Consider the following 24,436-nt stretch of genomic DNA (forward strand, 5'->3'; position numbering starts at 1 on the left):
AAGTCCACAATCCAAAATCTCATCTGAGACAAGGTAAATCCCTTCCACCCATAAGCCTGGAAAATCAAAAGCAAGTTAATTACTTCCTAGATAAAATGGGGGTACAGGTATTGGGTAAATACAGCTGTTCCAAATGGGAGCTGTTCCAAATTGACCAAAACAAAGGGGTTGCAGGGCCCATGGAAAGTCTGAAATCCAGTGGGGCAGCCAAATTTTTAAGCTCCAAAATTATCCTTTGAATCCAGGTTTCACATCCAAGTCACACTAATGCAAGAGGTGGGTTCCCATGGTCTTGGGCAGCTCCACCCCTGTGGCTTTGCACGGTACAGCCTCCCTCTTGGCTGCTTTCACAGGCTAGCGTTGAGTGTCTGCAGCTTTTCTAGATGCATGGTACATGCTGTCAGCAGATCTACCATTCTGGGGTCTGGAGGACAATGACCCTCTTTGCACAGCTCGACTAGGCAGTGCCCCAGTAGGGACTCTGTGTGGGGGTTCCAAACTCACATTTCCCTTCTGCACTGCCTAGCAGAGGTTCTCCATGAGGCCCCCCTAACCCTGCCCATGGCAAACTTTGGCCTGGACATTCAGGCATTTCCATACCTCTTCTGAAATCTAGGCAGAGGTTCCCAAACCTCAATTCCTGACTTCTCTTCACCTGCAAGCTCAACACCATGTGGAAGCTGCCAAGGCTTAGGGCTTCCACTCTCTGAAGCCACAGCCCGAGCTCTACATTTGCCCCTTTCAGTCACAGGTAGAGTGGCTGGGGCACAGGGCACCAAGTCCCTAGACTGAACACAGCACAGGACCCAGGGCCCTTCCCACAAAACCACTTTTTCCGCCTGGGCCTTGAGGCCTGTGATGGGAGGAGCTGTCATGAAGGTCTCTGACATGGCCTGGAGACATTTTCCCCCATGGTCTTCAGGATTAACATTAGCCTCCTTGCTACTTATGCAAATTTCTGCAGTCAGCTTGAATTTCTCCTCAAAAAATGGTTTTTTTCTACTGCATCTTCAGGCCGCAAATTTTCTGAACTTTTATGCTCTATTTCCCTTTTAAAATGGAATGCTTTTAACAGCATCCAAGTCACCTTTTGAATGCTTTGCTGTTTAGAAATTTCTTCTGCCAGATACCCTAAATCATCTCTCCCAAGTTCAAAGTTTCACAAATCTCTAGGGCAGGGGCAAAATGCCACCATTCTCTTTGCTGAAACATAATAAGAGTCACCTTTGCCCCAGTTCTCAACCAGTTCCTCATCTCCATCTGAGACCACCTCAGCCTGGACCTTATTGTCCATATTGCTATCAGCATTTTTGTCAAAGCCATTCAACAAGTCTCTAGGAGGTTCCAAACTTTCCCACGTTTTCCTATCTTCCTCTGAGCCTTCCAAACTGTTCCAACATCTGCCTGTTACCCAGTTCCAAAGTTGATTCCACAGTTTTGAGTATCTTTTTAGGAACACCCCACTCCTGGTACCACTTTACTGTATTAGTCTGTTTTCTTGCTGCTGATAAAGACATACCCTAGACTGGGAAGAAAAAGAGGTTTAACTGGACTTACAGTTCCATATGGCTGGGGAGGCCTCAGAATCCTGACAGGAGACAAAAGGCATTTCTTAGATGGTGGCAGCAAGATAAAATGAGGAGAAAGCAAAAGCAGAAACCCCTCATAAACCCATCAGATCTCAGGAGACTCATTCACTGTCATGAGAATAGCATGAGAAAGACCAGCCCTCATGATTCAATTACCTTTCCCTGGGTCCCTCCCACAACATGTAGGAATTCTGGAGATACAATTCAAGTTGAGATTTGGGTGAGGACACAGCCAAACTGTATCTTTTTTTTTTTCTCAAAGCCCATTAATGTCAAATAATGATCAAACTGAAAGACTATTGACTCCGTTTCTAGGGATGACTGTAGTCTTCAATGGCCCTTAAGTTACCATCTGTAGACAAGCAATCACCCCTCCTCATTGCCCTGGGCACTCTTGTGATACACATGATCTTTCTCAATCCAGCTGGGCCCCTCCATGAGGCAGCAGTGCCTGCCCTTACCCTCTGCACCCACTTGCTTCCACCATACATAGCTCCATGGTGTAGGTGCAGGTCAGCCCGTAGCATTTGGTAGCTACCCCATAACTGGGACAGTCCTGAGGGCAAGACTGGATGGAGAATTTCTAACCTATGTTGCCACTGGTCACTTTCCTTCTAGCCAGTTCTTGGGAGCAAGGGCTTCTCTACCTCCTTATTTCCACCTGCCCCAAAGTGGCAGCAAGAAGATAGCAATATAGATTGGACAGCAACTAGACTATAACAGATCACTTAGATTATTCTCTCTCTTGTCCATTGCCTACCCGGGCTCTATGAAGATAGAGGGAGCCATAGTTGGCATATCCCTGCTCAAGTGGGCTCAGGGTATGGGCCTAGGCCTTCTAAAAGTCCTTGAGTGCTTTGAATGTTAGAATATTGGCTTAGTTCAGAAGGAAACTGAGGCCCAGGAAAGGGCTGTTAATGACTACAGAATGTAGACCCAGTGCAAAATAAGGAGTATCTCTGGACAGGTGTTGTGGCTTATGCCTGTAACCCCAGCACTTTGGGAGACTGGGATGGGAGAATTGCTTGAGCCCAAGAGTTCAAGACCATCCTGGGCAACATAGAGAGACCCCCCATTCTGTTCAAATAAAAAAATAAATAAGCAGTATCTCCAAAGAGGACCACTTAGATGATGGGTAATCTGGCTGTATACAGAGTATATATGAGAGAGAAAATATATGAAAATGGGCCTTATGACTACAATAGAGGTCTAAGTCTACCTCTCTGGAGATAACTGTGATGCCGCCTAACTGAGAAAAACCAAAATGGGAGTGAACCTCTGTCACAGAGAGTAGATAATGCCTGTTTACCAGGGGGCCAGCTTTCTTTCACCTGTCAGAATCTTATTCTTCGGTTTGAGAAAGGAACCAGAGAGAAAAGCAATATAATTACAAATTTGAATCTGGCGAAGACCACAAGGAGGAGGGACCCAAGTTGTTAGAAGTATCTTGAAGGTTGGAGTTGATTTTAAGCAGTGATGGTCTCAAGGAAGTACAGTTCTCCATCAACTCTCCCCTCCCCATTCCTGTACATTGTTTTTTCTGGCCAAGGGCATGTGTCCTATTGGGGCCTTGTCCTTATTATGAATATCTTAAGGACAGCTGTGCTGTAGGCATACCCTTTATTGGACCCTTTCTATGTCATAACTTTTTTTTTTTGAGACAGAGTCTTGCTGTGTCACCCAGGCTGGCGTGCAGTAGCACGATCTTGGCTCACTGCAAGCTCCGTCTCCTGGGTTCACACCGTTCTCCTGCCTCAGCCTCCCGAGTAGCTGGGACTACAGGTGACTGCCACCACGCCCAGCTAATTTTTTTTTTGTATTTTTAGTAGAGATGGGGTTTCACTGTGTTAGCCAGGATGGTCTCGATCTCCTGACCTCGTGATCCACCCGCCTCGGCCTCCCAAAGTGCTGGGATTACAGGCGTGAGCCACGGCGCCTGGCCTGTATGTCATAACTTTGTACATTTCTGAGTGTATGGGTTTAATATTATAGGAACAAGCTTTTATTCCCATTTCTAAAAGTTTTTTAGAAAAACTTTTAGAAGTTTTGCCTTGATAATTCAATCCATGGCTTTTGCCTTGATAATTCAATCACCAAACCAGCCATTCTGTATCTGGGTTACTATTGTGTCTGTGCATTGCATATTCCTTGCGTCAGGGATGATAGACCTTTATCACAGTGCCAGGCAAGTTGGGGAAAATAGCATAATGCAGGTAGTTGCCAAAGACTGTGACCTATCTGAAACGATGATTTTTTATAGTCTCAAAAATTAGGGCACACGGCTTTCTAGTTCTCATTAGAAATTCCCAAGATGCTGTTGCCTTTTTTTTTTTTTTTTTTTTTTGATGCCTGAAAGTGACCTTATTTAACCATAACTTTGAAGTGTTCTCTATAGAATACTTGCCACCATGAGGCTGTAAGCGGTTTACTGAACTCTGCCTTTTTCCTTGTCCTCCTGCAGCTCAGCCTGAGACCCACAGTGGCAGAGCTACAAGCTCGAAGGATCCTGCGATTTAACGAGTATGTAGAAGTCACAGATTCTCCCGACTATGACCGCCGAGCAGACAAGCCCTGGGCCAGGTTAACACCTGCAGACAAGGCAAGAATCCCAGTGGATTTCGTGTTGATTGTGTTGCTTTTCTGGAAGCTTCAATATCCACATTCCCCCTACTTAAGTCATCCTAGGGGATGAGATCTTACCAAATATTACAACTGTTTTCTGCCTCTGATTATTTAAGCCAGTTAAAGTGATACATTTAGTGATATCAATGTAGTTCTTTCAACTAAGTCTCAGAGAAAAGTAGTTCTTATTTACCATAAAACCCACCTGCTTTCATACCTGGATGGGGAGGGCTTTCTCACATCCAGGATTTATCCTTACTCTTAGAAAATATAACTTATACTACTTATCATTTTAAACGGATATGTTAACAATAGAAAGGCCTGATCTTTGTCAAGACTGGCACACTTCTAATAGAAATGACAAGACAGCAAATAGTTTAGGCTATGTGGGCCATACAATCTTTGTTGCAACTGCCCAGTCCTGCCATTGTAGCATGAAAACAGCCACAGACAATGCGTAATTGAATGGATATGTATATGTTCCAATAAAACTTTATCTACAAAAACAAATGGTGGGCCAAATTTGGCCTGCAGGTCAGGCTTACCAACCCCTACTCTAAATCATTGCACACAGTTCCTAAAAAATGAAAAATATAGTGGGTTCTATCAATGTAGAAAGACTTTTATCTTATAAGTACTATTGTTCCATAGGCAAAGATTCTTGCCAACCATTTGTTTTTAAATTGTTCTAATTTTTCTCTCTTAGCAAAATCTGGTATTGAATAAACTCATGCTATACCCAGTTTTTTTTTTTAATCGTAAGTACTTTTGCTTCAACATGCCATGTCTTAATGCTAAAACTAGGCATTTAATCACACTCTGTGCTGACCCTTTTTAATAGGAAGCTTCATTATTTAAAGTACCTACTGTGCATCAAGCACATACTGGAGATACAGATTCAGAAATCCTTAGCTCATAAGTAGAAATGAAAAGTAAGAGGAATAAGATCACAAAGGAAGAATGTTCAGAACAAGAGTAGAGGAGAAGGAGGCTGAGAAAAGCACTCCAGGGACGTTTTAGGAAGAAGCAGCAGAAAAATATTGAGAAGAAATGTCTGTGAGGTGGGGAAAGAGGAGAAGCTCATAGCACAGCAGCTTGGAAGTACTGTCAGGGAGGGCGGCCATGTGTGTGCAGTGACATGGTGAGAGGAAGCATTTTGGTGGCCTGATGGATGGAAGCCTGTGATGGAGACAACGAGGATCAAACACAATCCTGAGAATTTGGGCTCTGAAGGGTAGCAGTATAATAAGGCAGTTGTTCAACGTATGGCTGGTGATTGTGAAGGTTAATAAGCTTGGGTACGTAAATTTGGAAAACGAGATACGGTATCAAGGGAGTGATTTTTTTTTTAATTTATGGGAAATACTTGAACAATTTTTTATGCTGCGAAGGGGTCAAAAGAAAGGGAGAGGTTGAACATACAGGAGGAAAAGTCAGTAACTGATAGAGTGGGAAAAAAATCACTGGAGTAGCAGGACAGTACTTATGTGGAAGAGGCAAGGAGCAGACCCTTGAGGACGGGAGGGAGAGCACAGGCTGAGGAAGCTAGGAAGTCATATTTCATTGTGCTTTTACTTTGCCTCTCACTCATTATGAGTGAGGTTGAGCAAATTTTCATATGCCTATTGGGCATTTGGATTCCACTCCACTGAAGTGCCTTTTGCCCATTTTCTTTTGGGTTGTCAATTTTTTAAGTTCTTCATATATTTCAGTTATATATGTTGCAAATATTGATTTAACAAGATTCTTAAACTTAATACAGTCAAATTTGTCAACCTTTTTCTTTATGGTTTATGATTTTGTTTCTGGTTTTAAACATTCTTTGCATACCAAAATGATAGATATATTCTCATATACTGTCTTCTAAAGTGTTTATAGTTTTGCTTTTCACATTTAACTTTTTGGTTTGCCTGGAGTTGTTTTTTGGGGAAGGTATAAGATACGCTTTCAGTTTTCTTGGTCATTTGTATTATATGTTTGTTTTCTATGTCATTATTTGCTCTTTTTTCTTCTTCCCCTTAATTTTTTGGGCTTTATTGGCTGTTCTGTTCTAACCTAAGATAGACTTTCCAGATTATTAATTTTCATCATTCCTTACTTTCTGATAGAAGCGCTGAGGGTTAGAAATGACTCTGTGTGTCAGTGATTTGCAACCTTGGCTACACATTGGAATCACCTATAGATCTTTAAGAGTGTGGATGTCTGGGTGCCCTCTCCAGAGATGCTGATCTCATTGGTCTGGGATGTGGCCTTTATATTGGGATTTGTAGTAATTATGTCTCATATGTCCTTGAAAACAATATGTGTCCTACAGTTTGAGGGTGTGCAAATTTCCCTGTAAAATCAGTCTTGTTAGTTCTATTCAGATTTCTGTAGCCTTAGTTATTTTTTTGTCTATTTGTTCTGTCCGGTAACAAATAAGACGTGTTAAATCTCCCACTATGTGGATTTTTTTGTACTTCTCCTTATAATTCTGTCAATTTTGCTTCATTTATTGTGAGGTGTGTCATTAGATATATATGTTTAGAATGCATACATTTTCCTGATGAAAACTTTGTTATATTTAAAAATATAACTTTTAAACTAGATTATCAAAATGAGTTATTTTAGACTACCTTCATGAATTGAAGCAGCAAACCTCTGTGATGTTTAGCTCGTGGCTTTGAATTTTCAGTGTACATTTCATCCCTCCCTGCCTATCCCCTTACTTACTGTCTCACACGTCCACGTGAAGAGGCCTGACATTCCTGTCTTATATTAATAAGAAAAATGAAACAAAATAGTGGTAAAGTGTTGGGGCGGCGAAAATTTTTGGGGGTGGTATGGAGAGATAATGGGCAATGTTTCTCAGAGCTGCTTCAAGCAGGATTAGGGGAGGCATGGGAACCTACAGTGGGAAAGATTCAACTGAAGAAAGATTTTGGGGTAAGGGGTGATATTGTGGGGTTGTTAGAAGGAGCATTTGTCATATAGAATTATTGGTGATGGCCTGGATGTGATTTTGTATGGATTGAGAAACTAAATGAAAGATACAAGGTCTGAATGAGAGAAGGAGAAAAACAGGTATTAAAGGACTAAGAATTGGGAGTACCCAGTCCAAGTGAAAGCAAAGAGAGGCTGGGATGAAGGGTGCAAGGAATAGTAAAGAAAGCATGTTTGAGATCCCGAACAGAATAATGGGTTATGGAGGGGTTGTGGAGGGAGGTATTGAGAATAGGAGAGTATATGTGTTTGGCACCATGGGGTGGATAGGCAAAACAATTTGGTTGATAAGGCGCAGATCCTGAACTAACCTGTAAGACTTGTCTGGTTTTTGGACAGGTAAAATGGGGGAATTGTAAGGAGAGTTTATATGTTTTAGAAGCCCATGCTGTATCAGGCGAGTGATAACAGTCTTTAATCCTTTTAAAGCATGCTGTGGGATGGGATACTGGTGTTGAGCGAGGTAAGAGTGATAGGTTTTAATGGGATGGTAAGGGGTGCATCATTTGTCGCCAAGGAGGGAGTAGAGGTATCCTATACACTTGTGGATTCAGGTGGGGAGATACAAGGAGAGGATGCGAAGGAGGTTTTGAACTAGGGGAAAAGGTGGCAATGAGGTATGGCTGTAGCCCAGGAATAGTCAGGGAAGCAGATAATTTAGTTAAAATGTGTCGATCTAATAAGGGAACTGGGCAGATGGGGATAACTAAAAAGGAGTGCTTAAAAGTGTATTGTCTAAGTTGGCACCAGAGTTGGGGAGTTTTAAGAGGTTTAGAAGCCTGGCCATCAATACCCACAACAGCTATGGAGGCAAAGGAAAAAGGCCTTTGTAAAGAAGGTCATGTGGAGTTGGTAGCCTCCGTATTAACTAAGAAGGGGACGGACTGTAACTACACTGTAAGAGTTACCCAAAGCGTTTGTGATGGTCGAGGAGGCTTCCAAGGCGGTCGGGCAGTGTCAGTCTTCAGCTGCTAAGCCGAGAAGATTTGGGAAGCAGTCATTCAGAACCCTGGGCCAGTTGGGCAGTCCGATTTCCAGCGGGGTCCTGCACAGATGGGACATGGCTTAGGAGGAATCCCAGGCTGCGGGCATTCCTTGGCCCAGTAGCCAGATTTCCAGCACTTGAAGCAAGATCCTGGGGGAGGAAGACCTGAAGGAATGCCTGACCTCTGTGGCTTAGGCGTTTTGAAGTTTTTGTGTGCTGGAGATACGGCTGGGGTTTCTCTCACAGCGGAGGCAAGTAATTGCAACTCTTCTCTATTATTGTACACATGGAAGGTGAGGTTAATTAGGTCCTGTTGTGGGGTTTGAGGGCTGGAATCTAATTTTTGGAGCTTTTTCTAATGTCGGGAGTTTACTGGGTGATAAAATGCATATTAAGAATAAGGCACTTTGGGAGGCCGAGACGGGCGGATCACGAGGTCAGGAGATCGAGACCATCCTGGCTAACACGGTGAAACCCCGTCTCTACTAAAAAATACAAAAATCTAGCCGGGCGAGGTGGCGAGCGCCTGTAGTCCCAGCTACTCAGGAGGCTGAGGCAGGAGAATGGCGTGAACCCGGGAGGCGGAGGTTGCAGTGAGCTGAGATCCGGCCACTGCAGTCCAGCCTGGGTAACAGAGCGAGACTCCGTCTCAAAAAAAAAAAAAAAAAAAAAAAAAGAATAAGGCAGCCTTCTAGCCCCTCTGGGTCTAGGGCGGTAAAGCGTCTAAGGGTTGCTGCTAAGCAGGCTGTGAACTGGGCTGGGTTCTTTACCTTGGGTAATTTCTTTAAGTTTGTCATAATTAACAGCTTTGTAAGCTGCCTTTTAAGCCCTTCAACTAGGCAGGAAACCATGTAATCTCGCCAGATACCTGATAGTTCCACTGGGGATCTTCTCGGGGAACTGCTCTAATGCCTTCCTGGAGGTCTGGCTCATGAAGCGGTTATCGGCGTGAGGTTGGGCTAGAGAAAAAACTCTTTCCCATTCATCTGGGGAGAGGGTAGAAGTTAGGATGACATTTAAGTCACTCCAGGTTAAATTGTAGGACAGAGTTAGATATCGGAATTCCTGTGTATGTTTAGTGGGGTCTGATGAGAAAGAGCCTAAACGCTGGCTGATTTGGGAAAGGTCTGATAGAAAAAAAGGCACATGTACCCTGACTATGCCTTCAGCTCCAGCCACCTCTCTAAGAGGAAATTGTTGGGCAGGTTGGGGAGGGCTAGTCTTGGAACGAAACTGTAAGCCAGACCGGGTGTGAGGAGGGGAGGAGATAGAAAGATTATAGGGTGGGGGAGCAGAGGCTGAGGAAGAATTGGGACCTGGCTTGGCCTAGTGAGGAGCAGCCTGGGGAGAAGGGGAGAGGTCAGATGAGTCCATAGAAAAGAAGGATTCAGAGAACTCAGAGCTTGGAGTGGAGACTGAAGGAACAGACAGGAGAGAAAGAAGAAAGATTTGGGATGAGTCTCATTGGGAGCAGAGACTAGGGAGGGACGAATGTGTAAAAGAATGCCTGGACGAGACCATTTGCCCCATTTTTCAACAAAAATTATCTAGATCTTGTAGGATAGACAAATCGAAAGTGCCATTCTCTGATCACTTGGAACTAGTGTCGAGTTTGTACTGGGGCCAAGCAGTATTGCAGAAGAAAATAAGATGCTTAGATTTTAGGTCAGGCTAGAGTTGAAGAGGTTTTAAGTTCTTGAGAACACAGGCTAAGGGAGAAGAAGGAGGAATGGAGGGTGGAAGGTTGCCATAGTGAAGGAGGCAAGTTTAAAAAGAAGGGTAGAGGGCTGCAACGTGGGTGAGCAGCCAAAGCAGGCGTCCCCGCAATTGACTTGCCAACAAGGGAATGTGGGTGAATGTTCAAGGCAGGCGTCCCCGCGGAGATCAGACACCAATGGAATGTGGGTGAATAATCAGAGAGGCGTCCCCACAATGGTTAAACACCAAGGGAAGGCTGCCTTCCCGAGTCCGTGACCGGCGCCAGAGTTTTGGGTTCACAGATAAAATGTGTCCCCTTTATCTCTACCAGAAAATGAAAGGAATTGAAATTAAGAGAAGGGAGAGATTGAAGGCTGGCGCCAAGATTGAAAGGAGATAGAGGTTGAGGGATAGTGAGAGGGGCTGGAGAAGAGAGTAAAAAGAGGCCGCTTACCCGATTTAAAATTGGTGAGGTGTTCCTTGGGCTGGTTGGTGTGAGGACCTGAGGTCGTTGGTGGATCTCTTCATGGAGTGAGGGTGAGGACAGGGGACTGGTCTCCCAAAGGAGTCCCGCTGACCCGGGTCTTTGGCACCGAATGTCTCACACGTCCGTGTGAAGAGACCACCAAACAGGCTTTGTGCGAGCACCATGGCTGTTTATTTCACCTGGGTGCGGGCGGGGTGAGTCTGAAAGGAGAGTCAGCAAAGGGTGGTGGGATTATCATTAGTTCCTATAGGTTTTGGGATAGGCGGTGGAGTTAAGAGCAATGTTTTGGGGGCAGGGGGTGGATCTCACAAAGTACATTCTCAAGGATGGGGAGAATTACAAAGAACCTTCTTAAGAGTGGGGGAGATTATAAAGAATCTTCCTAAGGGTGGGGGAGATTACAAAGTACATTGCTCAGTTAGGTTAGGGCAGAAATAAATCACAATGGTGGAATGTCATCAATTAAGGCTATTTTCACTTTTCTTGTGGATCTTCAGTTGCTTCAAGCCATCTGGAGATATGATGTCTTAGCTTGGGCTCAGAGGCCTGACACTAAGCACCAGCTTGCAATTTTTTGTTTGTCCTTGGAGGGTCAGATATTCTAGCTTACCCTTACACTGAGGATATGCCATTTGGTCACCAATTTATGGAGAGAGAATTATTTATTAGATCTGGGTGGGTTTTGTGTGTCTTCTGTATTTCACCAAATCATAAAGATGCCTGCTCAAATTCACTAGATTTAACACAAGTGCCCTCAAGGTCACAGCCAGTTTCATTGCTCACTTACCTTATTTCTCTGGCCATGATCTTCTTTTACTCATTCTTGTCGAAGTATTTTTTACTCTTTTCCCAGCTGTTTAGGACATTTAAAGCGGTTTTTAGATGCTATGTTTAGCATTTTAATTGTTTTTCAATAGAAGAGTTAGTCAAGACATCTGGGATGCCATTTTGCTAGAAATAGTACTGCATTCTGAACTTGGTGCAAGGTTTCTTCCATCCTCCTTTCCTTTCAGTTGTGGGCTTTTGGTCATTCACCTCTCATTTTGTGGCTCCTAGTTGACCCTGCTCTAGTCACTGTTTCTGTGCAGTGACCTTCCCCAAAACTTAGTGATTGAAAACAGCAACTATTTTATATCTTGCAGATTTTGTAGGTTGGAGATTTAGTCAGAGCTCAGCTAGGTGATTCTTCTGCTCTTCATGAGGTTGACTAAGGTCATTCAATGTTATTCAGCTGACATATAGGCTACTTTGGAGGCTCCAAGACAGCCTCTCTAACATGTCTGGTGTCTTGGTAGGGATGGCTTAGAGGCAGGGCTCAACTCTGGCTCCTAGTCGACCAAACTTACCTATACATGGCCTCTTCAGCATGGTAGCCTGAGTCATCAGTCTTCTTACATGGTGGCTGAGCAAATGTCCCTAGAGAACCAGGTAAAAGCTGTATGGCCTTGCGTGATCTGGCTTTGGAAGGCATCCAGCCTCACTTCTACTACATTCTGTTAGTTACAGGCAAGTCATAAGACCAGCTCAAGCTTCAAGGAAGGGGGAATTAATTAGCTCCACTTCTTGACAGGGGAGTGACGAGATTACAATTGTGGCCAAATTTGGAAAATATAATTTTCCACACCAACCATTCCCAGCTATCTTATTATTCAAACGCAAAACTTCAGAAAGGCAGGTAGGGCCAGATACATGAGTAAAGGTCACTGCAGTTGCCAAGTATGCAAGCAGGGAGAGTCTAAATGACTAACCACCCTCATATGGAAACTAAATTGTCCAAACCCTAGAAATGATTCTTTTTAACTCTTGTTCTTTTGTTGGAAGGTAAAGCTCATTCCTCTCTAGCTGTAACAGAGAGGTTTTTTTTTTTTTAAATTTTATGTTGAAACAAAAATGGGATTTTGTTCTGGACTTCTAGGCTGCAGGGGAAAGGTACATGGCCAGGTTTTCTGCCACAGCCTTTGTTTCTGTTCATGAGTGCTTTGAAGGCACATGACTTTGGCATTTCCCTTGCAGATCTGATCCCCAGAGCATAGCCACAGCCCCTTTCTCCTCATGGGCATCATTTTCTCCCTCTGACAGTATCTCTCATATTTCTCCTGAGACTTTTTAAAGTCTAAAAGGCATCATTTTTAGAAGTGGATTTTTATTGTGTATGTGTGTGTATCTCTACAAGAAAATTAAGAAGTAGAATTTCTTTTAAATAGAAAAAATATTGGCCAGGCACGGTGGCTCATGCCTGTAATCCTAGCACTTTGGGAGGCCGAGGTGGGCAGATTTCTTGAGCTCAGGAGTTTGAGACCAGCCTGAGCAATGTGGTGGAACCCTGTCTCTACTACAAAATACAAAAAATTTGCCGGGAGTGGTGGCACGTGCCTGTAGTCCCAGCTACTCAGGAAGCTGAGGTGGGAGAATTGCTTGAGCCCAGGAGCAGGAGGCTGCAGAGAGCCATGCCACTGCACTCCTACCTGTGCAGCAGAGCCAGACCTTGTCTCAAAATAAATAAATAAATAATATGGTACACTTTTTAAAGATAAAAAATAGAAAAATGCAACAATTTAAGATGTTTATGTGTAGTATATTGTATATACACAGGTGATGAATATTCATTGAGCCATATCTGAATATTTAAAAATGCAAAAATAAGAAAAGAAACACTTTAATGCACAGTACTTTTAAGAATTTCTAAAAGTACCATTTCCTACCTAACACCGAAAAAAATTGTTGCCTCTAGTTGTTAAAAGATACATGTGATGAAATCATGCTTACTGCCCAGAGATCCTAAAACTCTCAATGGTCTTAGTGTATATTTTATTTTAGAATGAAAATGACACATGCTAATCACCATTATTAACCAGCGTTTCTGGTTTTTGTTGCTTTTTACCTGAAAGCATTTTGTAATATATTATTTATTATATATATATATATTTAGATCAGATTTAAAATAATATATTAAGTTAATTCATGTAAAAATTGTAATTTAACTATTATGTTTAAAAATGAGTTTTATTTTTAACTTTTGAGGTCTATGTTCCATTTTAAAAAACTATTCAAGATAAATATTTCTACCTCTGCTTTAAAAAATAAACAATGAGGCCAGGTGCAGTGGCTCATGCCTGTAATCCAAGCACTTTGAGAGGGTGAGTTGGGTGGATCTCTTGAGGTCAGGAGTTGAAGACCAGCCTGACCAACATGGTGAAACCCCATCTCTCCTAAATATACAAAAATTAGCTGTGCGTGGTGGCTCTTGCCTGTAGTCCCAGCTACTTGGGAGGCTGAAGCAGGAGAATCACTTGAACTCAGGAGGCAGAAGTTGCCGTGAGCTGAGATTGTACCACTGCACTCCAGCCTGGGCAACAAAGCGAGACTCCATCTCAAAAACAAAACAAAACCAACCAAACAAACAAACAAAAAATGAGCTTCCTGTCAGCCTAAAGGAGCGTCTTTTTTCTTTCTCTTATCTTAGTGCCATTTTCTTAGCCCCATTAAGCTACCACCTTGCATTTTAAAGAGTAGTAACCAATCAGTCAATAATTAATCAATGTCTCTCCTTTCTGTGAAGGAGGAAGGCCCTTGCTGGGTGTGGTGGGGAATCTCTGAAATCTGGTAGTCTGGTTAAATGGCTCATGTTGGGAAAGAGAAGTGATGGGAGAAATGCCTTATTAATTGTGAACTTGATTGAGCTTTATTCACCTTTAACATAAAATTTTCAGGTCAGGGCACAATGACTCACACTTGTAATGTCAGCACTTTGGGAGGCCAAGATGGGAGGGTCACTTGAGGCCAGGAGTTAAAGACCAGCCTGAGCAACATAGCAAAACCCTCTCTCTACAAAAACTAAAAGACTTAGCCAGATGTGGTAGCACACCCCTGTATTCCTAGCTTCTTGGGAGGCTGAGGCAGGAGGATCCCTTGAGTCCGGGAGTTCAAGACTGCAGTGAGCTATGATTGCACCACTGCACTGCAGCCTGGGCAACAGAATGAGACCCTGTCTCTAAAACAAAAATAAACAAAATAAAATTGTCAGTTTTAGAATATATGTACTTAGAGTACTAGAAATACATGTACAGTAAAATAGAGATGGCCTGGTTTCCTGCACTGAGGTTGATAAATGAGCTGGCCCTTCAGTGGCAGACAGGTGAGGTCAGAGAAGGCCATTGAATTGGCCTGAAGACCTAGGCTTGCCTGCCAGTAACCATCTCCTTAGAGTAGAGCTTGGAAGCTCCATGGAGGAGAGAAGGGCAGTCTTTAGAGCTGGGCACTTCTAGGATGGATTGATTCTTGACTTGGCCACTTGGTAGTTGTTTGACCTTGGCCAAGTCGTTTAACCTAGGCTTACTTACTAGTAAAATAAAGCCAATTATATCTATCTTGAGAATTAGGTAGAATATCTCTAGAATTCCTGCTCATCAATAAATGGTAGCTCTTACCAATATTATACTCATGGTCAGGGATGAGAAGCCAAGCTTTGTTCCCCATTGGTGATATTTTCATTGTTGATTCCTCAGTTTATGATCTAGTCTAAAACTATCCAGTGAAAGAGAGTGTAGAATTTTTTCAGATGAGCTGTGCTTTTGTCCAACTCAGTAATCACTTATTAAAAACCTTACAATATATTAAATATCATCCTAGATACTGGGGATTTGAAGTTAAATAACACATACTGTCTTTCCAGGAACACAGTGTCTAAACAGGTCCTAAGAAAGCCTGAGATTTTTGTTCTCCCTAAGCTATTCTTTGCCATGTTCATCGCTGCCCTAGCAGCAGAAGGGCAACAGTTACCTCCTTGTGGCATTGAACTTGATTGATGAGTAGTCCAGAAATCCTCTCCACATCCCATCATAATTTTACCCAAGAAATAAAGCATATCAAAATGGCAATTCTAGTTAATTCTGGCCCCACAGCTCATGCTCTTTGGGAAGGCAGCAAGGTCTGCATTTTCTTTTTCTTTCTTTCTTTCTTTCTTTCTTTCTTTCTTTCTTTCTTTCTTTCTTTCTTTCTTTCTTTCTTTCTTTCTTTCTTTCTTTCTTTCTTTCTTTCTTTAACTATACTTTAAGTTCTGGGTTACATGTGCAAAACGTGCAGGTTTGTTACGTAGGTATACACATGCCATGGTAGTTTGCTGCACCCATCAACCCATCACCCACATTAGGTATTTCTCCTAATGTTATCCCTCCCCTAGTCCCCCACTCCCCACAGGCCCCAGTGTGTGATGTTCCCCTCCCTGTGTCCCTATATTCTTATTGTTCAACTCCCACTTATGAGTGAGAACATGCGGTGTTTGGTTTTCTGATCTTGTGATAGTTTGCTGAGAATGATGGTTTCCAGCTTCATCCATGTCCCTGCGAAGGACATCAACTTATCCTTTTTAATGGCTGCATAGTATTCCATGGTATATATGTGCCACATTTTCTTAATCCAGTCTATCATTGATGGACATATGGGTTGGTTCCATGTCTTTGCTATTGTGAATAGTGCTGCAATAAACATACGTATGCATGTGTCTTTATCGTAGAATGATTTATAATCCTTTAGGTCTATGTCCAGTAATGGGATTGCTGGGTCAAATGGTATTTCTAGTATTAGATCCTTGAAGAATCACCACACTGTCTTCCACAATGGTTGAACTAATTTACACTCCCACCAACAGTGTAAAAGCATTCATATTTTCCACAACCTCTCCAGCATCTGTTGTTTTCTGAGTTTTTAATGATTGCCATTCTAACCGGCATGAGATGGTATCTCATTGTGGTTTTGATTTGCATTTCTTTCATGACCAGTGATGATGAGCATTTTTGCATATGTCTGTTGGCTGCATAAATGTCTTCATTTGAGAAGTTTCTGTTCATATCCTTAGCCCATTTTTTGATGGGGTTGTCTGCCTTTTTTCTTGTAAATTTGTTTAAGTTCTTTGTAGATTCTGGATATTAGCCCTCTGTCAGATGGATAGATTGCAAAAATTTTCTCCCATTCTGTAGGTTGCCTATTCACTCTGTTCACTCTTTTGCTATGCAGGAACTGTTTTGTTTAATTAGATCCCATTTGTCAATTTTGGCTTTTGTTGCCATTGCTTTTGGTGTCTTAGTCATGAAGTCTTTGCCCATGCCTATGTCCTGAATGGTATTGCCCAGGTTTTCTTCTAGGATTTTTATGGTCCTAGATCTTACATTTAAATATTTGATCCATCTTGAGTTGATTTTTGTACAAGGTATAAGGAAGGTGTCCAGTTCCAGTTTTCTGCATATGGCCACCAGTTTTCCCAACACCATTTATTAAATAGGGAATCTTCCCCATTGCTTGTGTGTGTCAGGTTTGTCAAAGATCAGATGGTGGTAGATGTGTGCTGTTATTTCTGAGGACTCTATTCTGTTCCATTGATCTATATGTTTTGGTACCAGTACCATGCTGTTTTGGTTACTGTAGCCTTGTAAAGTTTGCAGTCAGGTAGCAAGGTGCCTCCAGCTTTGTTCTTCTTGCCCAGGATTGTCTTGGATATGCGAGCTCTTTTTTGGTTCCATATGAAGTTTAAAGTAGTTTTTTCCAATTCTGTGAAGAAAGTCAGTGGTTGCTTGATGGGGATGTCTTTGAATCTGTAAATTACTTTGGGCAGTAAGGCCATTTTCAGTATATTGATTCTTCCTATCCATGAGCATGGAATGTTTTTCCATTTGGTTGTGTCCTCTCTGATTTCCTTGAGCAGTGGTTTGTAGTTCTCCTTGAAGAGGTCTTTCACATCCCTTGTAAGTTATATTCCTACGTATTTTATTCTCTTTGTAGCAATTGTGAATGGGAGTTCACTCATGATTTGGCTCTCTGTTTATCTGTTATTGGTGTATAAGAATGCTTGTGATTTTTGCACATTGATTTTGTATCCTTAGACTGCTGAAGTTGCTTATCAGCTTAAGGAGATTTGGGGCTGAGACGATGGGGTTTTCCAAATATACAGTCATGTCATTTGCAAACAGAGATAATTTGACTCTGATGCTTTAATAATTTGATATTTAATAATTTATCAAATTTATCAAATAAAAAGGTCAAATTTAATAATTTGACCTTTATTGCTTTCTCTTGACTGATTGCCCTCGCCAGAACTTCCAATACTATGTTTAATAGGAGTGGTGAGAGAGGGTATCCTTGTCTTGTGCCGGTTTTCACAGGGAATGCTTCCAGTTTTTGTCTATTCAGTATGATATTGGCTGTGGGTTTGTCATAAACAGCTCTTATTAGTTTGAGATACATTCCATCAATACCTAGTTTAGCATGAAGGGCTGTTGAATTTTATCAAAGACCTTTTCTGCATCTATTGAGATAATCATGCGGTTTTTGTCATTGTTTCTGTTTATGTGATGGATTACGTTTATTAATTTGCATATGTTGAACCAGCCTTGCATCCCAGAGATGAAGCCAACTTGATCATGGTGGATCAGCTTTCTGATGTGCTGCTGGATTCGGTTTGCCAGTATTTGATTGAGGATTTTTGCATTGATGTTCATCAGGGATATTGGCCTAAAATTATCTTTTTTTTGTTGTGTTTCTGCCAGGCTTTGGTATCAGGATGATGCTGGCCTCATAAAATGAGTTAAGGAGGATTCCCTCTTTTTCTATTGATTGGGATTGTTTCAGAGGAATGGTACCAGCTCCTCTTTGTATCTCTGGTAGATTTCGGCTGTGAATCTGTCTGGTCCTGGACTTTTTTTGGTTGGTAGGCTATTAATTATTGCCTCAATTTCAGAACTTGTTATTGGTCTATTCATAGATTCAACTTCTTCCTGGTTTAGTCTTGGGAGGGTGTATGTGCTCAGGAATTCATCCGTTTCTTCTAGATTTTCTAGTTTATTGATTTAGAGGTTTTTATAGTATCCTCTGATGGTAGTTTGTGTTTCTGTGGGATCAGTGGTGATGTCCCCTTTATCATTTTTTATTGCATCTATTTGATTCTTTTCTTCTTTATTAGTCTTGCTAGCAGTCTATCTATTTTGTTGATCTTTTCAAATAACCAGTTCCTGGATTCATTGATTTTTTTGAAGGGTTTTTTATGTCTCTATCTCCTTCAGCTCTGCTCTGATCTTAGTTATTTCTTGTCTTCTGCAAGCTTTTGAATTTGTTTGCTCTTGCTTCTCTAGTTCTTTTAATTGTGATGCTTGGGTGTCGATTTTAGATCTCTTTTGCTTTCTCTTGTGGGCATTTAATGCTGTAAATTTCCCACTACACAATGCTTTAGCTGAGTCCCAGAGATATGGTACATTGTGTCTTTGTTCTCATCGGTTTCAAAGAACATCTTTATTTTACCTTCATTTCATTATTTATCGAATAGTCATTCAGGAGCAGGTTGTTCAGTTTCCATGTAGTTGTGCGGTTTTGAGGGAGATTCTTAATCCTGAGTTCTAATTTGATTGCACTGTGGTCTGAGAGACAGTTTGTTTTGATTTCTGTTCCTTTACATTTGCTGAGGAGTGTTTTACTTCCAATTATGTGGTCAATTTTAGAATAAGTGCAATGTGGTGCTAAAAAGAATGTATATTCTGTTGATTTGGGGTGGAGAATACTGTAGATGTCTATTACATCCACTTGGTCCAGAGCTGAGTTCGAGTCCTGGATATCATTGTTAATTTTCTGTCTTGTTGATCTTTCCAGTATTGACAGTGGAGTATTAAAGTCTCCCATTATTATTGTGTGGGCATCTAAGTTTCTTTGTAGGTCTCTAAGAACTTACTTTATGAATCTGGTGCTCCTGTATTGGGTGCATATATATTTAGAATAGTTAACTCTTTTTGTTGAATTGATCCCTTTACCATTATATAATGGCCTTCTTTGTCTCTTTTGATCTTTGTTCATTTAAAGTCTGTTTTATCAGAGACCACGATTGCAAGCTCTGCATTTTTTGCTTTCCATTTCCTTGGTAGGTCTTCCTCCATCCCTATATTTCGAGCCTATGTGTGTCTTCGCACGTGAGATGGGTCTCCTGAATACAGCACACTGATGGGTCTAGACTCTTTATCCAGTTTGCCAGTCTGTGCCTTTTAATGGGGGCATTTAGCCCATTTACATTTAAGGTTAATATTGTTATGTTTGAATTTGATCCTGTCATTATGATGTTAGCTGGTTATTTTGCCCGTTAGTTGATGCACTTTCTTTATAGCATCGAAGGCCTTTACAGTTTGGCATGTCTTTGCAGTGGCTGGTACCGGTTGTTCCTTTCCATGTTTAGTGCTTCCTTCAGGAGCTCTTGTAAGGCAGGCCTGGTGATGACAAAATCTCTCAGCATTTGCTTGTCTGTAAAGGATTTTATTTCTCCTTCGCTTATGAAGCTTAGTTTGGTTGGATATGAAATTTGGGGTTGAAAATTCTTTTCTTTAAGAATGGTTGAATATTGGCCCCCCGCTCTCTTCTGGCTGGTAGGGTATCTGCCAAGAGATCTGTTATGAGTCCGAATGGGCTTCTCTTTGTGGGTAACCCGACCTTTCTCTCTGGCTGCCCTTGACATTGTTTCCTTCATTTTAACCTTGGTCAATCTGACAGTTATGTGTCTTGGGGTTGCTTTTCTTGAGGAGTATCTTTGTGGTGTTCTCTGTATTTCCTGAATTTGAATGTTGGCCTGTGTTGCTAGGTTGGGGAAGTTCTCCTGGATAATATCCTGAAGAGTGTTTTCTAACTTGGTTCCATTATCCCCGTCACTCTCAGGTACATCAATCAAACGTAGATTTGGTCTTTTCACATAGTCTTATATTTATTGGAGGCTGTGTTCGTTTCTTTTCACTCTTTATTCTCTAATCTTGTCTTCTTACTCTATTTCATTAATTTGATCTGCAATCACTGATATCCTTTTTTCCGCTTGATCGAATCGGCTATTGAAGCTTGTATATGCTTCATGAAGTACTCGTACTGTGGTTTTCAGCTCCATCAGGTCGTTTAAGCTCATCTCTACACTGGTTATTCTAGTTAGCCATTCATCCAACCTTTTTTCAAGGTCTTTAGCTTCCTTGCAATGGGTTAAAACATGCTCCTTTAGCTCGGAGAAGTTTGTTGTTACCGACCTTCTGAAGCCTACTCTGTCAACTCGTCAAACTCATTCTCTGTCTAATTTTGTTCCCTTGCTGGCGAGGAGTTGTGACCCTTTGGAGGAGAAGAGGTGCTCTGGTTTTTGGAATTTTCAGCCTTTCTGCTCTGGTTTCTTCCCATCTTTGTGGTTTTATGTACCTTTGGTCTTTGACGTTGGTGACCTACAGATGGGGTTTTGGTGTGGATGTCCCTTTTGTTGATGTTGATACTATTCCTTTCTGTTTGCTCATTTTCCTTCTAACAGACTGGCCCCTCAGCTTCAGGTCTGTTGGAGTTTGCTGGAGGTCCACTCCAGGGTCTGAATTTTTGACAAATCACCTGTTGCTTCTTCCCAGCATAACCCCTGAGCTGACTGGGACTGATGAAGCAGACCTGTTACCACTCACCACTGGCCAATTTTAAACTTAGCTTCAGACATTTTTGTTTCCTTTTTCCTCTCTATAATTCTCATGATGCCAAAATTACTACATATTGGTCTCAGTTGCTATCTCATAGAGTTTTGTTGTTGTTATTTCTACTCTAGAAATACCTACCTAGTTTGGGCTCAATGGTTTCCCATTGGTGGTACAACCCAGCACCATTGGGGCTCTAATCCCCTATAATTTCAGCCCAGCTCTTTTTATCTCATGTCTTTCAACAAAATCAGTCCCAGACTGGGTGTGGTGACTCATGGCTGTAATCCCAACACTTTGGGTAGGCTAAGGCAGGAGGATTGCTTGAGACCAGCCTGGGCAACACAGCAAATCCTCGTCTCTACAAATTTTTTTTTTTTAAATTAACCAGGTGTGGTGGCCACACACCTGTGGTCCCAGCTACTCAGGAGACTGAGGTGGGAGGGTGTCTTGAGCCTTGAAATTTGAGACTGCAGTGAGCTGTGATCACACCACCTGCACTCCAGCCTGGGTGACAGAACAAGACCCTGTCTCAAAAAATAAAAATAAAAATAAAAATAAATCAGTTCTATTTACATATATGTGAAGAATTATTAGGCCTAAAACCTGGTCTCTATTGCAAAGAAGAGAGTTAAGTTTATTATACATGTATTTGTCTAAAGTGTCTGAATTACTTTTTTTCCTCTTTAAACTCTCTCAGGAAATCTTACTCTTTATTCCAAGAGGAAGTATCTCTTGTAATAAAAATATGATCAATCTTCAGTGAATTTTAAAAATAAGCATTTTATCTCTTTAATTGCCTGTAGTCACATCTTTCTGGTATATTTTTTTCAAACAACTCATCCTTATAATTTCACATCACTTCCATTACCACATCATTCACATGACTGACACATCTTTTCTAATTGTAAGCCCACACACACAACATGCAGATCTGAAGCAATTATCCTGATGACAGGGGCCCAGAAGCTCATTTTAGTGGAAAGACTGCAGGATGTGAGGTTAAAAGGTTTGTGTGTGAGCCCCATGTTTGTCACTTAACCCTCGTCCTGTTTAGAGAAAGAAAATGCACCTCGCTGCCAGTGCTCATTTAATTTTACATAAACAAGCTCTTTGAGGCTGAAGCAAATCTGACAGATTTCCCATGTGAAAATAAACTAGGGGCCGATTGCGGTGGCTCACGCCTGTAGTCCCAGCACTTTGGGAGGCCGAAGTGGGTGGATCGCTTGACCCTGGGAGTTTGAAACCAGCCTGGCCAACATTGTGAAATCCATCTCTACAGAAGATAAAAAAAAATTAACCAGGCATGATGGTGCGCACCTGTAGTCCCAGCCACTCAGGAGGCTGAGGTGGGAGGATTCTTTGAACCCGGGAGGCAGAGGTTGCAGTGAGCTGAGATCACGCCACTGCACTCCAACCTGAATGACAGAGTGAGACCCTGTCTTAAATAAATAAATAAATAAATTGCACAAACTGTTCTTGGAGTTGTTTCTAAGTAGAACCAACATCAAAATCATCTGTTTTGGAAAAATCAGATTCATCGAACAATGTTTTGGCCAACAACTGTTTGAGAATGATGTTAACATCACACATAGAAACGCTGCATTTTCTAGGATTTGACATTTCAGCAATCGAGAAGTACTGTATTTTGTAAATGGGAATACCACTACTAAAACCATAATGCTATAAATAGAATGATGTATTCTGTTTCCAAAGTCTTTGCAAAAATAAAAGCAAGATATTTCATGGCAAACTTATCCTGAGGTAAACAACTGCAGCTGTTAGTGCTGCCAGGCAAGTATTCTCAGGGCAAACAGGAAAAGGGTTAATGTGCATCTCTCTCTAGCAAGTCATATGACGTCTCTAGGCCTCCATTGTATCAGCCGTAAGGTAAAAGCCTTGGAATAGTTCTCAGGTTATCAACTGCTTTTTAACAAACGACCCCAGAACTTAGTGGCTTTTAAAACAGCTATTTTGTTCTCAATTCTGTGAGTTAGGAATTTGGGAAGGGCTCAGCCCAGCAGTTTGTTTCGGATCCCTGTGGCATCAGGTGAAATGCTGGGTTAGAGAATTCACTTTCAAGATAGCTTCTTCACTAATCATTGGTGCCTTTTGCTCCTTGTCCTCTCTCTCTCTGTCTACCCAGCATCTTATCCTCCAGGGCCTTTTCCTGTATCTTGGGTTTCTCACAGCATGGTTTTCTGAGAGTAGTCACTTTTTTTTTACATGACAGCTAACTTTCAAGTAGCAAGAAGCAAAAGGTGCCAGGCCAGTTGGGCTTCATCAGACTGGCACGTATCACCTCTACTGTGTGCATTTGTTGAAAGCGGTTACAGGATTCACCCAGTGTCGAGGCTGGAGAGATAGACTTCACCTCTTGATAGGGAAATTGCAAAGTCACATTGCAGATAGGCATGTAGGATGTGCCTGTAAATAGTAAACTGTCTCTCTTTATGCGTATGTATATGGTCACCAGTGAATTATAAATTTTGTTAATATGACGGATGTATAGCACACAATTTACAATAATAATGTTTTGTAAATTCCATATCTCAGTTGATTCTCACAGAATGCTTTCATTGATTTTTGCCATACTAGATCAGCGGCAGCCAACCTACTACTGCAAATAAGGACTTCATCTTATTCATGGTTAAGTCAACTTTGGTGGCATTATCTTGTTTCATTCCATTAGACTCTTCATAAATAAAAATGAAAGAATTGTTAATCCCAATCACAAACTAGAATAATTTGTTTTTCAAGAGGCTCATAATAATGACATTTTATTGACTCTACAGTGTACAAAGAACTTTCAAATATGCTCTTGATTAATGCTCATGATTTTGTGAAGAATTTCCTCCTGGTTTTCCAGATAAGAAAACTGAGGTTTGGAGTGAAGTGACTCACTAAGGGTCACACTGCTAATGAGGGCATAGCCAAGACTAGAATACCTGTCTTCTAACTCCAAGTGTACCGCTTTTCACTTCCTCTGCTGAAACCTTACATTTGGAGAAGACATTTGAAATGAACATCAAGACAGGATTCTCTGGCACTATTCAAATTAAAATACCTCCTTTCGGCTGGGCGCGGTGGCTCACGCCTGTAATTCCAGCACTTTGGAGGGCCGAGGTGGGTGGATCCGAGGTCAGGAGTTTGAGACCAGCCTGCCCAACATGGTGAAACCCCGTCTCTACTAAAAATACAAAAATTAGCTGGGTATGGTGGCGCATGCATGTAATCCTAGCTGCTCGGGAGGCTGAGGCAGGAGAATCACTTGAACCCGGGAAGCGGAGGTTGCAGTGAGCCAAGATCACGCCACTGCACTCCAGCCTGGGCGACAAGAGCGAAACTCCAACTCAAAAAAAAAAAAAAACAAAAACAAAACAAAACAAAAAAACCTTTCAAGGAAGAATGTTTGATAGATGTTAATTGGTGAGTGGTATAGAGCATCCTCACTCTTTCTCCTTCTGGTTCTACGCATCAGTTTTTGCAGTAAGCAAAAGCGTCCTCACTGTTGATCGGGGACAAACTGGACAGCTGTGTCACAGAGGACTCAGGCTCACACATATTTCTCTGCTTGCTTCTTCATTTCCAAAAGTCAATAGCAAGCATTATTGTCATAGTTCCT

General features: G+C 41.7%; 1 protein-coding gene across 7 annotated transcripts in view; it reads left to right on the forward strand.

Annotated features, from left to right (window-relative positions):
* LOC105465759 (phosphatase and actin regulator 2) overlaps window positions 1–24,436 on the forward strand; it is a 300,918-nt gene that overhangs the window by 251,476 nt on the left and 25,006 nt on the right. For all 7 annotated transcript variants that reach the window (XM_071096527.1, XM_071096528.1, XM_024787892.2 and 4 more), the window contains one exon: window positions 4,051–4,188. In XM_071096527.1, the coding sequence (XP_070952628.1) occupies window positions 4,051–4,188 (138 nt within the window). The remainder of the gene's footprint in view (window positions 1–4,050; window positions 4,189–24,436) is intronic.

The sequence above is a fragment of the Macaca nemestrina genome, chromosome 5 (assembly GCF_043159975.1).
Source record: "Macaca nemestrina isolate mMacNem1 chromosome 5, mMacNem.hap1, whole genome shotgun sequence".
NCBI classification, from domain to species: Eukaryota; Metazoa; Chordata; class Mammalia; order Primates; family Cercopithecidae; genus Macaca; species Macaca nemestrina.